The sequence below is a fragment of the Cyprinodon variegatus genome, unplaced genomic scaffold (assembly GCF_000732505.1).
Source record: "Cyprinodon variegatus isolate N-32 unplaced genomic scaffold, C_variegatus-1.0 Scaffold535, whole genome shotgun sequence".
NCBI lineage: Eukaryota > Metazoa > Chordata > Actinopteri > Cyprinodontiformes > Cyprinodontidae > Cyprinodon > Cyprinodon variegatus.
The window spans coordinates 305,421-320,457 of NW_015150988.1; the positions used below are offsets into that span (position 1 = coordinate 305,421).

General features: G+C 40.1%; 1 protein-coding gene across 1 annotated transcript in view; it reads left to right on the forward strand.

Moving 5' to 3' along the window:
• Positions 1-373: 373 nt before the first annotated feature.
• The window catches only part of LOC107095284 (tight junction protein ZO-3-like), a 26,936-nt gene continuing 12,272 nt past the window's right edge, over positions 374-15,037 (forward strand). The window contains exons 1-12 of the mRNA XM_015391301.1: positions 374-871; positions 9,061-9,117; positions 9,531-9,655; positions 9,779-9,881; positions 10,887-11,178; positions 11,282-11,385; positions 11,486-11,675; positions 11,760-11,835; positions 11,910-12,010; positions 12,692-12,782; positions 13,059-13,238; positions 13,391-13,535. Coding sequence (XP_015246787.1) covers positions 791-871; positions 9,061-9,117; positions 9,531-9,655; positions 9,779-9,881; positions 10,887-11,178; positions 11,282-11,385; positions 11,486-11,675; positions 11,760-11,835; positions 11,910-12,010; positions 12,692-12,782; positions 13,059-13,238; positions 13,391-13,535 — 1,545 coding nt within the window. The 5' untranslated portion in view covers positions 374-790. The remainder of the gene's footprint in view (positions 872-9,060; positions 9,118-9,530; positions 9,656-9,778; positions 9,882-10,886; positions 11,179-11,281; positions 11,386-11,485; positions 11,676-11,759; positions 11,836-11,909; positions 12,011-12,691; positions 12,783-13,058; positions 13,239-13,390; positions 13,536-15,037) is intronic.

Consider the following 15,037-nt stretch of genomic DNA (forward strand, 5'->3'; position numbering starts at 1 on the left):
CCTCTGCTCATGGCTGCAGGTCATCCTGTTATTTTCTTACTATTAGATTAATATTTCACCTCCAGTAACGGGCCGGTTGTCACACATCCAGCTGATCCCTGCCCAGGATCCTGCTCTGTTGCCAAAACCAAACCCACACTAACTGCTAGAGGTGAAGCCTTTTCCAATGTAGAAGTGCTGTGATGTAGGTAAGGGACAGGTGACTGCAGCCCTAAAGAGGCAGGGCACTGATTATCAGAAAACAGGAGTGCATGGGCACTCCCACGCTCTGGGGCGTGGATAAACGTTAACTACGAAGCAGAGATAACATCAAAGCTCACTGTTGCCACGGTGCTATTTCCTGGTCCTGAGACACAACAGAGCCACTGTAGGAACCCAGGAAACCTAACTCCAGACCAGAGGATCTATATTGTAGCAAACAGCCCGTCAATTATTAACAGACCAGTGCTCTCATTCCTCCATCGTAACCATGGCGCCCAGCAGACTGAAACTCAGCCAGCAGCCTGGGACCTGCAGCCACTGCTGCCTGGAGGAGCAGTTGACCAATCTGCTCACACAGCGCTGACACTGGGAGCAACTGACTGACCCTTTATGAAAGGAGTCGCTGCAGAGAGCTCTGAGCTTAGCTCTGGATGGATGCATGAGGGATTCCACTTTCTAGTTTCTAACGTTGAGTTCTTTCACCATCATGCGTGGTGGGATTATGGTATGTTTGACCTCATCCTCTGACCGACTCACCAGTGGAAATATTTAAAGAAGAGAAGACGGCTGCAGCAGCACTGCTGTCATCATGAAACTGACTCAGAGACTCAAACTACTGAAGAAATTTGGCTCTGAGCCCCCGGAGCCCCCACCGCTGTTGGTGGTGCCTGTAAGTCAATGGATCAAATGTAATGTGTATTCAAAGCGAGATCATAGCAGATCAGGTCACAGAGACATTTACTGAAAACCAAGCGAGGCATTTTGGTGTTACATATACTGTGTTTTTTTGGAGCTTATTATAAAAGTAATAACGTTTTTAGGTTCCGGTAAAAGTCTTTGGTTGAATTAAATACAGCTGTGACAGATGACTTCATCAAAATTATTTTAAAAAAGAATCAAGGGGAAGAAAAACGAAACAAAGAAAAAGAAGTTAACTTTGCTGTTTTTTCCTAAGAAAATTCAAATGTAGGGAGGCTTCGCTCTCTACATTTGCATTTTAAGTCAAGCAGCTCCTACAGCCATGTTGCAATGGTTTGTAACTCTAAACTACAATGCTGGTGTGGTTAAAAATCAGCCTAAAGGTTGAAGGCCAAACATTAGAATGTTACAGTTCATCATTAATATTCCGTTTTCAGAGAAGATTGTGAAAAACTTCCACAAAAAGCTGGAAGAAACTGTATAATGAATACTCTGCAAAAGCCCCCGGAGCTTTAATTGGTTTTAAATGAGAAGCCGCCACCTTTTCTGTGAACTATTACCTGCTTTTCTGTTCCTATAATCTAGTTGGGCTTGATTTCATGTTTCTGTGCTTGTTTTGTTTTTCAAATGGAGTTTAGAAGTATAACTCTGCATCTGTTTAGAGTATAACAGCATTAATAGGCTAACTTTTCTTACATCTTTTTACATTTTAATTTAAAATATAGGCTATTCTGATGTCAACAATTTAACACATTTATTTTGGCTTCTGTTGGGCTGATTAAATGTATTAATCGTGATTAATCGATTATTGAAATAATCGTTAACTAATTCAGTAATCGATAAATAGTTAACTGGAGTATAGAGACTCTAATATATGCCTTTAGCTGACAGAGCGACACAATTAGAGCAGTAATTATACTTGGATTGTAAAAAAAAAAAAAATATATAAACATTTTGCGTTTAAGATAGAAAAATTAAAATTATAGATTTTTTGTCAGTCAATATTCTCTATCCAGAACTCAAGAGGAAAAGTTGTAGTTTCACCTGGTTTAATTTTGTAAAAAAATCTTCTTTAAGGAACCTTTGGCTATCCGATTATTGATCGATTTATCTACTCGACAGATGAATCATTCGCAAAACAATCATTAGTTGCGGCCCTAGGCTTCCGACTTCCAAATCTTTTCTAGTTTTAATGTTTTCAGTATTTCTTAGCTAGTTTAGTTTCAGTTTTAGTTTCAATCTTCTATGTAATATGAGTTACAAACAAGGAAAATCTAAAAAAGAAAACCACAATCATCATAATAACAGATATAAAAACCCCAGATAAGTACAGACGGCTGCAGCACTAATGACCTGCCTGTCCTATCTGCCATCTGCTGGCAGAATGCAGTACAGCAAAAAAAAAAAAGGGAAAAAAGCAACCGGGAACTAGAGCGGGAACTAAACTGAGACTCTTAATGCAGTCTCAGAATATTTTCATTTAAATTAATTATAAATAAAAACTAGACCTTGAAAAAAGACAAAAACTGTCTTTATTTCATCCCTTTTAGTTAATGATAATAACTTTGAGCCAGCTGACTGGCAGTGCATAGCTAACTCAGACCCTGCCCTCATATTAAAGGAACTCTAAAACATTGATTAACAAGCAAAAGACGTTTTTCCACTTTGAAACTGAGGTTTTTGTTTGAAGTGGCGCCTTGATTCTGGTAACCAGCTCATTTTAAAGTTTCACATCAAACTCTTGGACTGTTGAGGTCCTGCTCAGTATTAATGCTGATGTCCTGTAGCAGAACCAGCATATCTGAATACAGCAGCTGCCCTATTTAAGGTTGTATTACATACTGTAAGGAGGACGAAGCTCCACCTTAAATCCACCATCGTCTGAGAGCTCCATAGAGACCATGAGAGCGGGCAAAGCCTTTAGGGGGAGGAGCACTCTCCAGGTGAGGTCTCTGAAACCTTCTGCTGGGACAGGGAGAGCTACCACTGCAGGTCAGATTACCGATCGTTTCAGTGGGAGGATCAAGTTTCTGCTGGACGCCAGATTCCATTTATCCAGAACTAAATCGGAGGGAAAGGAGCTGCTGGCGGATGACCGTAGAGCTTTGTGTTTGGCAGCGCATGGAGTATGAAGAGCAAGCTGCTGCTTGATGGCTGGGGGCCACAGGTGTTTTGCTCAGGTTAGAAAGCCCAGTGGAAAATGGAAGTGAGGTTTAAGGATCACATGGTAAGTGGAGAAAGTGATAAACAGACCATGTGATCAGAAATGTTTCTAAATGTTAGGATTAAAAGTAAATGAGGAGATTAATTTATAATCCATGAATTATTCGGTCTTAATGGTAAAATGAATTCTTTTTATATAATAAACTACTGAATTTGATCTCTAACAGTTTTCATAGTTTATGACTAGTTTATGAATCTCTAGATTGATCTAGTTCAGGTTAGTGCTCTACTTCTGGCTCATATGTTTAATTTTAGATACAATTCAACAAAATTTAAACTGTTTCTTCAGTTTAGCTCGTTAAAAACCTCTCAGGATGACCGACAGTCCAAACAGATCAAACATGGATTAGGGATGAAAAAATTAATCAGATGCATCGATTATTGAAATAAACCTCTACTAATTTAGCAAACGATGATTAATTGTTAACATGCCTTTAGCTGACAGTGACCCACTTACAGCAGTAATTATACCAAGATTATAAAAAAAATATAAATATTTTGCATTTAAAAAAGTATGCTCTATCTAGAACTCATCAAGTGGAAAAGTTTGAGTTTCGCCTGGTTTCTTTTAATAAAACAAATTCTTTAAGGAATCTTTGACTATCTGATTATTAATCAATTAATCGAAAAAATAATCGACAGATTAATCGATTTGTAAAATAATCGTTAGTTGTAGCCCTAGAGTTGATTATTCTTTTCCACAGTGAGGTGGATGGTAATGTATTAATGGACTAAAGTTCAGTCCTCCTGTAAATGTAGGTCTGCTCAGCAACCAGTTGGCCTCCTTTTCCTTCTCAGCAGGAGTTTTATGCTCCTGTTTGCCTTTGCTCTTTGCTCCTCCTTTGGTTTTTACTGAGGGTCATTCCTAACGCCTTCTCAGAGTACGTTTGCTGAACGTGGCAAACGGTGACTCTCTGCTGATATATTTTTATCCTTCTTTCTTTAATCGCTCGGACGTGAATCACAGCTAATAAACTGTAACAGAGCTAAAGAAATCAAACCTCTGGTGTGAGGTCGGGTTAAACATGCAGCTTGGCGAGAAATCAGGACAGAACTGGCTTTCAATTAGGTCAACTTTAACGTTAATAATTAACTTGGTCAAACAGTCGGCCACCTGTCCAAAGGTCTAACACTGCTGATCCTCGCCTGCTTGTTTCAACGTTTCCAAACAACAGATTGCAAAACCTCTAAATAAGCGAATATTGATAAAAGAGCGCTTCAATCATGATCTCATTAGAAGTTAAAAGAAAAAGAATACTGACTAATACAAGCAAATCCGGTTATATTTAAGGTACATCCAGTTGAATACATTTCAGATGTTTTTTCTTTTTTTTTTTTTTTTAGTAAAAGAAATCAGGCCCCCCAAGTCCTTGAGATTAGATAAAACGATTAGATAAAAGAGGGCTCCTTGAACAGCTCCTTGAACAGTTTGAGCAACACCCTGCAGGTTTCTACCTGGTTCTTGGGATCAACCTGAGCAATGAGGATTTACTCTGCTGAGGATGAGCTGACCTCTGCAGGGTTCTCATCTCTGAATCTATGAATCAGTAAATAACGTTGCAAATTAATTTTTATGTGCAACAGCTTTGTAAACTTTTTACATTTTTATGTCAAAAGCTGTAGAGCTTACCCCGATCCGACTTTGATTCCATTCAGTTGTTTTTAACTAAGCAGGCATCAAAGCTGATGTTCATTATTATTCATGGTTCATTCTTGAACAATGAAACTGAAAAAAAACACCTTAAAGATGTATGGAAACAACCTCAGCAGGATGTACACCAAATATTCTGTTTTTGTTTCATGTAGATCTCAATCTGTGAGCTGAGTGGCACTTTGTTTGATTTGTTGTTGGATCTGTAGATTAGCTGCAAACAAGTGAGGTGTTATGTCTTCTGATGTGGACAAGATGTTAACATTCATGCATCCATAAGTAGCTGCAGAGAGGAAGGTGTGAAATGATGGCTTCCTTGCTTCAGCTGCAGGACTTGGCTAAAGAAATATCTTGGTCACTAGGGTAAAGAGCTTTGCAGAGGGAGCTGGCTCACTTCGGTCATCCATAAGCCATGTCAGCTGTATGAAACAGATCAAATCCATGCATGCAACTCGTCAATGCTGTAGTTAAACAGACAACATGGCAGAAAATCGAATCACGTCCCTGTTATTGCTGTCCCTAACAGATGTCAGCTTTAATAACTAATGTCCAGTCTGCTTAATGATAAAATATCACTTATAGTTATATTACCAAATATTTATTTGGGGCAAGAATCAGAATTCATCTCGAATATGTCTTCAGTTGCTCAATTCTTTTCATTTTATCATTTATACCAGAGAAATTAGTGTCAAATAAGATTCACTGTTTTTAATTTCTAAAAACTAACATCTGTATTTCAGATCCACTGAATCTAAATAATTTTGTTTTCCTTACCGAGTTGACATTGCCATGGTTTTCTGGACACATGGTTGGAGCCTTTCTCATGTTTCTACTGCTTTGCATATTTATTTATAGGCGGGGACCGGAAAGTTGCAGCTGTGACCAATTCCATGCAAAATAGGTTGTATAAAGGAAAGGTGTGCAGAAACGCGTAGAAGTGTACATTTATGTCATTGTTTTCTTTCAAACACTCCATAAACAAGCTGTTGGTATGAAAACCACACACTCTGTTTATGCCCCAGGGCTCAGGATTTTAAATGATGTAATGTAACAATGTAAAAACATTGCAAAGAGGAGCAGTGGGAGCTGCAAATACTATTGCAGGCATTGTTACCAGCTGGAAATGATCAATGTATTTTTTTCTGATGCATACTTTAGTTTGCGTAAAAGGTAGTGAAGGTGAAGTACTTATTTTGACACGAGCTTCCAGTGCTGATAATGTCTGCTAGTAAGAGTAGTGACAGTCAAATGGTTTTTAGCGACAAATCAGTGCCACTAAGGCACTGATTGGTCGTGCCTTAGCAACGGGATAATTACTCAAATTGTGCTTGAAAACAGACAAAAAACCAAAAAAAAAAAAAAAACTGAGCTTTTTGGAAAAACAGTAAATTTTTCTTAAAGTTGTGTTAAACTTGGCTAAAGTTTTAGGCACTAAAACTCAGTTTGTTTAAAACAATCTGGACTGTTGAGGAGCAGTGCAGCTAAATGCCATCTGCATAAAAATGAAATGTAACAGGCCAAGGGATTAAAGAAAAATTAGAAGGAGAGCCTTAGTTAACCCATATAGTTGAATATATTATTCAATAATATGTAGTTTCTCTCTTTTTGTAGGTTTGGTTGTTAAAAACGGAATAGCAGCAGTGAAATGGCAAATCTGACCAGTTAGTTTAAAAAAAAAAGGGTTTGCTTTTTCTTATTCATGATATGCATCAATTGCAGGAAATCTCAGTATTTTTTTTTTTAGAGCAAATCAACAAATTACATCCTGCGCTGCCTTGTTTTGAGTTTAGTAGAGATTAGATAAAGATATCTGCTTTGATGCTTAAAAATGGTGATAATCTTATAAATCCTTCATTTCCTGTTAAATACAAAACTAGAATCCCAAATAAAAAGAAGCTGTTAGTTTTTTCGTTTTGAGTTACAGAAATTTTGCACAAATAAGTGTGTGTGCAAGAGAAAATATCTACGGGTGTCGAGACTTTAAAGAATAACAGAAACTGGCTTCAACCAGTAAATCTCTGATTTTCGTGTCCAGAGCCCGGAGTTTAAAATGAAGCATCAGAATGTGGATCTTGAATTTCCCTTAAAGCTCGAACCGGTTTATGTTTCACCGACAGCGTCCTGCTTTACCTGTTCCTCTGGAACAAACATCCTTATTGGTTATTTCATAGTAGTTCATGTTTTAGTTCGTGCTCAGCTTGTTTGGTCTTTGGGTTGCAAATGCGAAACATGAACGGCATTTCACCTCGTTTGTCAAGAAAGTTGAAATCTGGTGTTCTTAATATTGCTATCCAAACAATCTGCTAGGCAGGAATTTAATTTACTGAATTAAAGAACCGTCTATTAAACAGTGAAATGATTTTTTTTTTCATCCGTTTCTGTTAAGGTTAGTTAAGGCAGGACAACATTTCAGTATCGATTATATAACGATACTTTAATTCGATATCAATGACTTTCATACAGTTTCTGATATTTCATTACGCATAACGCTCTGTTATCAGTTCAATTCAGTTTATTTATATAGAGTGTCATCTAAAGGCACTTTACAATTCACCCAGATCATCCGGTCAAATTGATTCAAAGTTTTCTATCTAAGGAAAACCAGTTGATTGCATCGACTCATTGACTCAAAAGCAATCCCTCACACTAAGCAAATTGTAGCGACAGTAGAGAGGAAAAACTCCCTTTGAACAGGAAGAAACCTCCAGCAGAACCAGGCTCAGTGTGAGCAGCCATCTGCCGAGGCCAACTGGGGTTCAAGGAGACAGAAGCAGAGATAGAAAAAAACTGTCAACCAGCTCCACAGGCGGCCCCGTCCAGGAAACACACAGCCAGGCAGACGAGTTCCGAGCCAGCTCCCATGTCGGAGGATGAAGAGAGCACATCCAGCCAGTCACAGTCAGAGAAACAGGAAAACACTAAAATACGGGCAGATCTCGAACATCTAGAAACAAAGGTGTTGATGGCAGCAGCACAGCTGATATTTCTCTCCAGGATGGAGTCACAGCCAAACAGGAACAGACCAGATGAAGCTACTATGAGAAAAAGCAGAGAGAGCAGAACGTTAGAGATTGAACTAACAGATTCTGCAGAGTGAGAGAATAGAGAGATGATGAAAAGGGGGTCCCTATGTCCTCCAGTAACCTAAGCCTATAGCAGCATAACTATAGAGATAGCTCAGGATAACCTGAGCCACTCTAACTATAAGCTTTATCAAAAAGGAAAGTTTTAAGCCTAGCCTTAAAAGTAGACAGGGTGTCTGCCTCACAGACTAAAACTGGTAGTTGGTTCAACAGGAGAGGAGCCTGATAACTAAAAGATCTGCTTCCTATTCTACTTTTAGAAATTCTAGAAACCACTATTAAACCCGCAGATTGAGAGCGAAGTGCTCTGTCACAGTATAAAGTTTTTTAAGTAAATATATTTCTAAAGTGTTGGGGTCTTATAAACATTTTATTATCATAACTTTCTACAGGCCTCTTTCTGGGGCTTTTATTTGTTTGTTTATTTATTTATCAATATCATAATTATAACTAAGAAATGACACTAAGAAATGTATGTTAAATATTCTTATTACAGTATTTACTAATATAATAGCATTTCCCCCTAATATAAAGGCCTGTCAGACAGGCTAAGCTGTGTTTGAAATGTAACGCAACACCTGTAAACATTCAAAATGTTCTGAAAACGAATGACACTTCCTGTCGTTATTTTATAGTGACTGTGTAAATAGTAAGGCCCAGAAATAACTGAGTCATTACTGAGTCATGGGGATTTTATAAATAAGGTGACATTAGGTCAATTTCATACGTTCCTCATCAATAATTTTTATTTTAATTAATTATTTTTAAATGTATTTCACTTTTTTCTTGACTGGTCATCTTTTTTCATCATTGTTCATTTTAAAAATGAATAATGAAAATTGAGCAAGGCAAGAAAGTTCAGACTCAAAAAATAGGACAGTAGTCGTATTATTTGGATTTATTTTCCTCGAGTTTATTGGAGCTGAAGTCCACCTGTCTGCTGTGTGAGTGAGTGCGTACACGCACACGCACGCGTCCACAGAGCAGGTAACTCCTCCTCCAAACCGGTCAGGCAGGATTGAAACAGGTGTGAGCACGCTCCTATCAGGTGGAGTTGAACAAACAGCCTTTCTGTTTGGATCCACTGTCCTCCACGTTAAGGTCCAGCGTTCCACCATCGGATGAAGCGGCCATGTTGGCATTATTTTGATCACATTCGGCAAAATCTGAAAGTCATTAAAGTCCCTTTTTTATTTTTGTCAGAAACCAGGCATGGATGAGATAACGATATGGGAGCAGCACACGATAACCCTAAACAAGGTAAGTTTCTCTTCCTGTGAATGTGATGATGGATCTGTGGGGACCTTCTGTGGTGTTTATCAGCATTAAATGTGTTTTGGTACCTTTGGTATCTGTCTGCTTTAGAGGGAACATCTAGCTGGGTGAGGGGGGCTTGTTTCTCAGGGGTTATTCTGAGGGACTCTCGGGGTCTGAGGTGGACCGTGCTTCAGATGTCTTGTTCCAGTGCAGGAATTCAGAGAGACACACCCTACTGCGCCCCACAGCACCGACTGGCTCGTCACCATCCTGCCACTGGAATGTGCTCCGTCTCCCTCTATCTCTGTGCTCCATCTCCCACTTAGGCTGCGTTTTTCTTTACTGCATTCCTTATCTGGCTTTAATGCACTTCCTATCATTTAACCCCCTTTCTTTTCTCCCTCTCTTCATGGCAGGACCCAAAGGTGGGCTTTGGTTTTGCCTTATCAGGAGGGAAGGACAAGCCAAACCCAGATACGGGAGAAACAGCTGTGGTGGTGTCAGATGTTCTGCCGAATGGACCGGCCATGGGACGACTCTTGTATGTCTCCTTTTACACGACTAAACATTTAAAGATCAAATAAAAAACTATCCTTTCCCCCTAAAAAAAAACAGACTTATATCTGTTGTTGCTTATGTTTTATGTTGTTTTGATTTTTTGTAGCAACAAAGACCAAATCGTCATGGTCAATGGAGTTTCTATGGAAAACGTTCACTCTAACTACACCATTCACACCCTAAAGGCATGCGGCAAGACGGCAAACATAGTGAGTATTCCAAAGGCGCAAATAAAATAGCCTTGCTAAAGTATTCACACCCCTTCAACCATGTCAAATGTTATTATAATGCAACCACACATTTTAGGCTATCTTATTAGGACTTTACGTAATAGTCATACATGTGAAGTGGGAGGAAAATTATGCAGGATTTTCAATATTTTTAACAAATACAAAAAAAAATTACTTTTTTACATTTTTATTGAGATCCCTTTAATATCCAGAAATGAATCCAGATTAGCTTCCCTGGCGGTCACCTGTATAGTTATTATTATTATATAGGTATGGGCTTGAATGCTGCTGTTCTGTGAAGATCTCAGATGTTTGTGTTAATTAAAGTGAATGAACAGCAGGATCATAAAAATCAGAGAAATAAGAAATTAACCTCCCAATGGTAAAACAAGATGTTTACAGCATCAAAAATGGCTCACAGGTATGAGCATAGGAGCTGCTCACTGTTCACGTTGGGATGGATGGACCTAAAAACAGGAAGTTCTGGATTAAAACCTGTAGACACGGTCCAGATTTTGATTTAAAAACAAATCCATATGCAGGAGTCTCAAACCTGTTCCAGAAAGGGTCGTGTGGCTGCAGGTTTTCTTTCCAACCAAGCAATACCACACCAGACTCCAGCCATCTTATCAAGTGAGTCCAATCTGAACATGATGACTTGATGAGATGAAGGGAGCCTGGTGTGCTATTGCTTGGTTGGAAGGAAAACCTGCAGCCACACGGCCCTTTCTGGAACCAGTTTGAGAGACCTGATTTAAAGGGACACATGAATCACATCGTTTGATTTTTGCTTTTAAATTATTTCAAAAACAATAATTTGAAATTAGAACCATCTGTTCCACGTTGGTCCATCAGATGAAATCTCAATAAATAGCATAAGTGTTTGTGGTTATAATGTGACGAAATGTTCAGTTAATTGTATGTAATGATGACTCATCTCATAGGTCAACCTGATCTTTAAACTCTGACCTTTGTTCCCTGCAGACAGTAAAACGGCCTCGAAAGATCCAGATCCCGGCCACCTCCAGACCGACAAGAGCAGCCTCACAGTCCAACCTGCTGGATCAAGATCCTCCCAGACGAACGCGCCGCTACTCTGATGGCAGCGACAACAGGGACGCGGGACGTTACAACCCCCGCGGCCGCAGCCCCTCGCCTCAGCGTAACGGTTACGGAGCAACACTGCCACTGATGTCCGGGTACAAGAGGCTGCCGCAGAACAATGCTCCTGAGAAACCCATTAAAACCACGCTGATTAAGAAGAAAATCACAGACGGTAGGATTTTCCTTCACATTAGTTTGAAATGCAAACCTGTATGATGGATATTTTTCTAGTCCAGGTCTCATTTTAAAATGACCAATCCTGTCCTGCTCTGCAGAGTACGGATTGAAGCTGGGAAGTCAGATCTTCATAAAGCACATGACAGAAAGCGGCCTGGCTGCAAAGGAAGGCACGCTGCAGGAGGGAGACCTCATTTTAAAGGTGGACTTTTCTCTTTCCTCTGCTTAAGATTAAAAGCATGGAAACTTCTTCTATCTATTGTAAGAAAAGCAAAAATAACCGCTTCTCTGTGTTTTAATAGATTAACGGAATGACGACGGAAAATCTCTCCCTCCTGGAGACCAAGCACCTGGTGGAGAAGAGCCGGGGCAAGCTGACCATGACGGTCCTCAGAGACGACCGCAAGTTCCTGGTCACCATCCCTGAGGTGGACGACAGCCCCCCCAACAGCGACGAGGAGCGGCGCAAAGACAGCAGCTCCGAGCTGGAAGGTAAGATTTCCTCATAGAGTCGACAGTACGGTATGTAGCGTGGATCCACATCAGGTTGTTAAACTTTTCTCTGTGACCAAACAGACATTTCAGACATCGATGAGGACATCACCCCTCGTCGGGCAACGCGTCAACACACCCGAGAGAAACGGACCCGCAGGTACAGACATCACAGAGTTTTTCTTTGTTCTTTTGTTTCTTTCTTTTCAATTGCTGAAAATGTTTTGAACCTAGAACGAGAGCTGAGCCTCCTCCAAGAGCCAAGTCCAGGGACCCGTCGCCCGTACGCTCCACGCTGAGTCGGCCTCCTCCGAGATCGTACGCCTCCCGCAGAGGTACAACCTCCACAGAAACGCATTTAACTATTTAACTTAAATGGCACATTGACTGTAGGAATGCTGCCCTTCAGAGCCTTAAAAGCACCACTACCACAATTTCAATTCAGTTTATTTCAATAGCGCCAATTCACAACTCATGTCATCTAAAGGTACTTTACAATTCAACCAGATCATACAGTAAAGGTGATTCAAAGGAAAACCAGTTGATTGCATCAACTCAGCGGCAATCCCTCACACTAAGCATGCTTATAGCGACAGTGGAGAGGAAAAACTCCCTTTTAACAGGAAGAAACCTCCAGCAGAACCAGGCTCAGTGTGAGCGGCCATCTGCAGAGGCCGACTGGGGTTCAAGGAGACAGAAGCAGACATAGAAAAAGAAGCAGAGATACAAAAAGTTACTGTCAACCAGCTCCACAGGCGACCCCGTCCAGGGGTCTATAGCTAGGCAGCTATAGACCAGATGAAGCTACTATGATGAGAAAAGTTAGAGAGTGAATTAAATTCTGCAGAGTGGGAAAGTAAGGATAGAATGAAGCAGAATTATTAAAAGGGGTCCCTATGTCCTCCAACAGTCTAAGCCTATAGCAGCATATCTATAGAGATGGCTCAATGAATCACATGTCAGCTGTGAGATAAAGAAAAAAAGATTTATTATGTTGAATTATTGTTTCTCTTCAGCTCCTTCTGAGTCGGATTCGGACCGCAGTGCCACTCCTCCTCCTCCCGTCAGGAGAGTCAGCCCAGATATGAAGGACTCCAGCAAATACAGGTCAGTCATTTAGATTTAAAAGAAGCTTAGAAGCAGAAGCCTTTTACTCATTTAGTAGGAATTCATTCCAGTTTCAGCTCATTTAATTAAATTTGATTATTTGATCATTTCAGCAGTAATAATCTCACTTTTACTGCTCTGCTTTATCTTGATGGGGTGTTTCTAAAAAATGGTTTAAATTCTAGATTTCAAAGTCTTCCTTTTTTGCTGCTCCCAGTATATTAAAATGAGTTGGAAGAGTGCTTTGAAGACCTTAGTGATGACATCTCTCTGCAGAGCTCTACCAGGACTGTCCACCCTCCCAAACCCTCGATCTTCTCCTGTGAACAACTGGAGCCTGCCTCGGCCTTCCTCCGCCTCCTCAAGGCCACGCAAGCCGGTGTCTGATTCCGACTCTGACCGCAGCGCGTCCCCACCTCCACGGAGAGAGAGCCCTCTCCCAGATGCCAGATACAAGTACGGGTTACCTCTGATTTGACCTTTGCTGGGACATGCTTAGGGACTGAAACATTCAGACACACAGCCCAAACAGTCGACTCTTCAAACACACATTTCATCCACAGCCTTCACCTCTAACTGATCCTAATTCCTACACCTTGTCTCTGCAGATCTCTCTCCGATCTTCCCCCCGCCAGCCTCAGATCCTCCCCCATACATATAAGAGACGAGCCACCAAGAAGGGTCAACTCCCCAGTGAGGATCCCACCCAGAGGTCTGTACACATGTCCACACATCCCTGTCTGGGTACATGTAGTGAGAGCTGTTGATTCCCATTAACCTTCATTCATTTTAAGCCATTTTTAACCCTTTCTGTGCCCTAAACCTAACCATCACCATTGCATAGCTAAACTAAACCTAAGCTCATTTCACACCTTAAGGTCAGAATGCACTGAATCCAATTTTACATCCAATTTCACAGAAAATTGTGTCGGACGAGGTCATGGTGTTTAGCGCTCATTAAAAGTCAATTGAGATAATCATATAGACACAATTTTACACAAGGGGGCTGCGTAGCTCCAACTGAGATAGAGCCCAAATCTATTTTATTTGGACTACGCAGCAATTCAGCAGCAATTTCATGGGTCTGACGGGAAGAGAGACGCAGTTACAAAGTAAAACACATCCGCTTTGGAGGGAAATACAAAATAAAATCTGTTGATCGCACGGAGAAAGAATCAGTTTTGAAGTCGCACATCCCGTATATAGTAAGCAGTACAGACTGGTGCAAAAATAATAAATGAAACATAAAAAAATTGAAAAATTTACCCATGATAAGAGTTCAGGAGGACAGAAAATGTATCTGAGCATCACAAAAAACTTCACGAGAAAAAATGGATGAAGTAGTTAATCCACTTTGAGCCTCACAAAAAAACTAAATGAGGGTCAGAAAGAGCAGCTAAGCGCAGCGTATCTCTCTCACCTCTTTATGAAAAAAAGAATAACTTAGATAAACTTCTCAGATCTCTCTATGAGAATCACCTCTCCGCCTCAGTCAGCAAAGAAATCGTCCCACTGCGTTTATTGCTGTATTTTTTTTTTTCTTTAGACGCAGATGTCATTATGTTTTTAATATATGAACATTCTCTATCTGTTCTGGTTCGAGATGCTGCACAGACTTGTTCAGTGGGGCTTTGCTTTATAGAATGTGCCACTGGTTTTTAATTTAGGTTTTTTTTTTAATAACTTTTCATAATCTGTCCAAGTCAAATGTGGGAAATTGTTGTAATTAGTGTATAGCACAGAGACAGTGGTGGAAAAAAATCTGTGCAGAATTGCCCACCCTGCCTAGGCGAAGCCTCTCTATATGCAGTCAGTGGGACATGCAAAAAAAAAAAAACTGATTGTAGATTAAAAATTTGTACGCAGCCTTTAGTCCTAAACTTGTCTGCAGACAAAGTGAAGACAAGCAAAATGTCCTCACTATGCTTCAAATGGTTCTCAGCGTGATGGTGAAATAGGTGCTCACACACAAACACAAACATTCCCTCTCCTTTACCCTCTAAACTTCCCTGTCGGTATTTATTTCACTTTTATTGGTTTGTCTGTTATTGGGTGCAGCTGAGAAGGTTCTGCAGCACAGAGGTGCCTCACAGATTTATGAATTTTTTTTTATTTTTTATAAAGCTTTAAAGCATTTGCTCTCTAATTCTCAGTGCATAGTTAAAACTCTGCCCCAAGATACCAAAAATAAGTGTAACAATATGAAGAAGAAAAAATAGAAGTAGAATTGGTATTTACAGTATGCCTACCCTTTG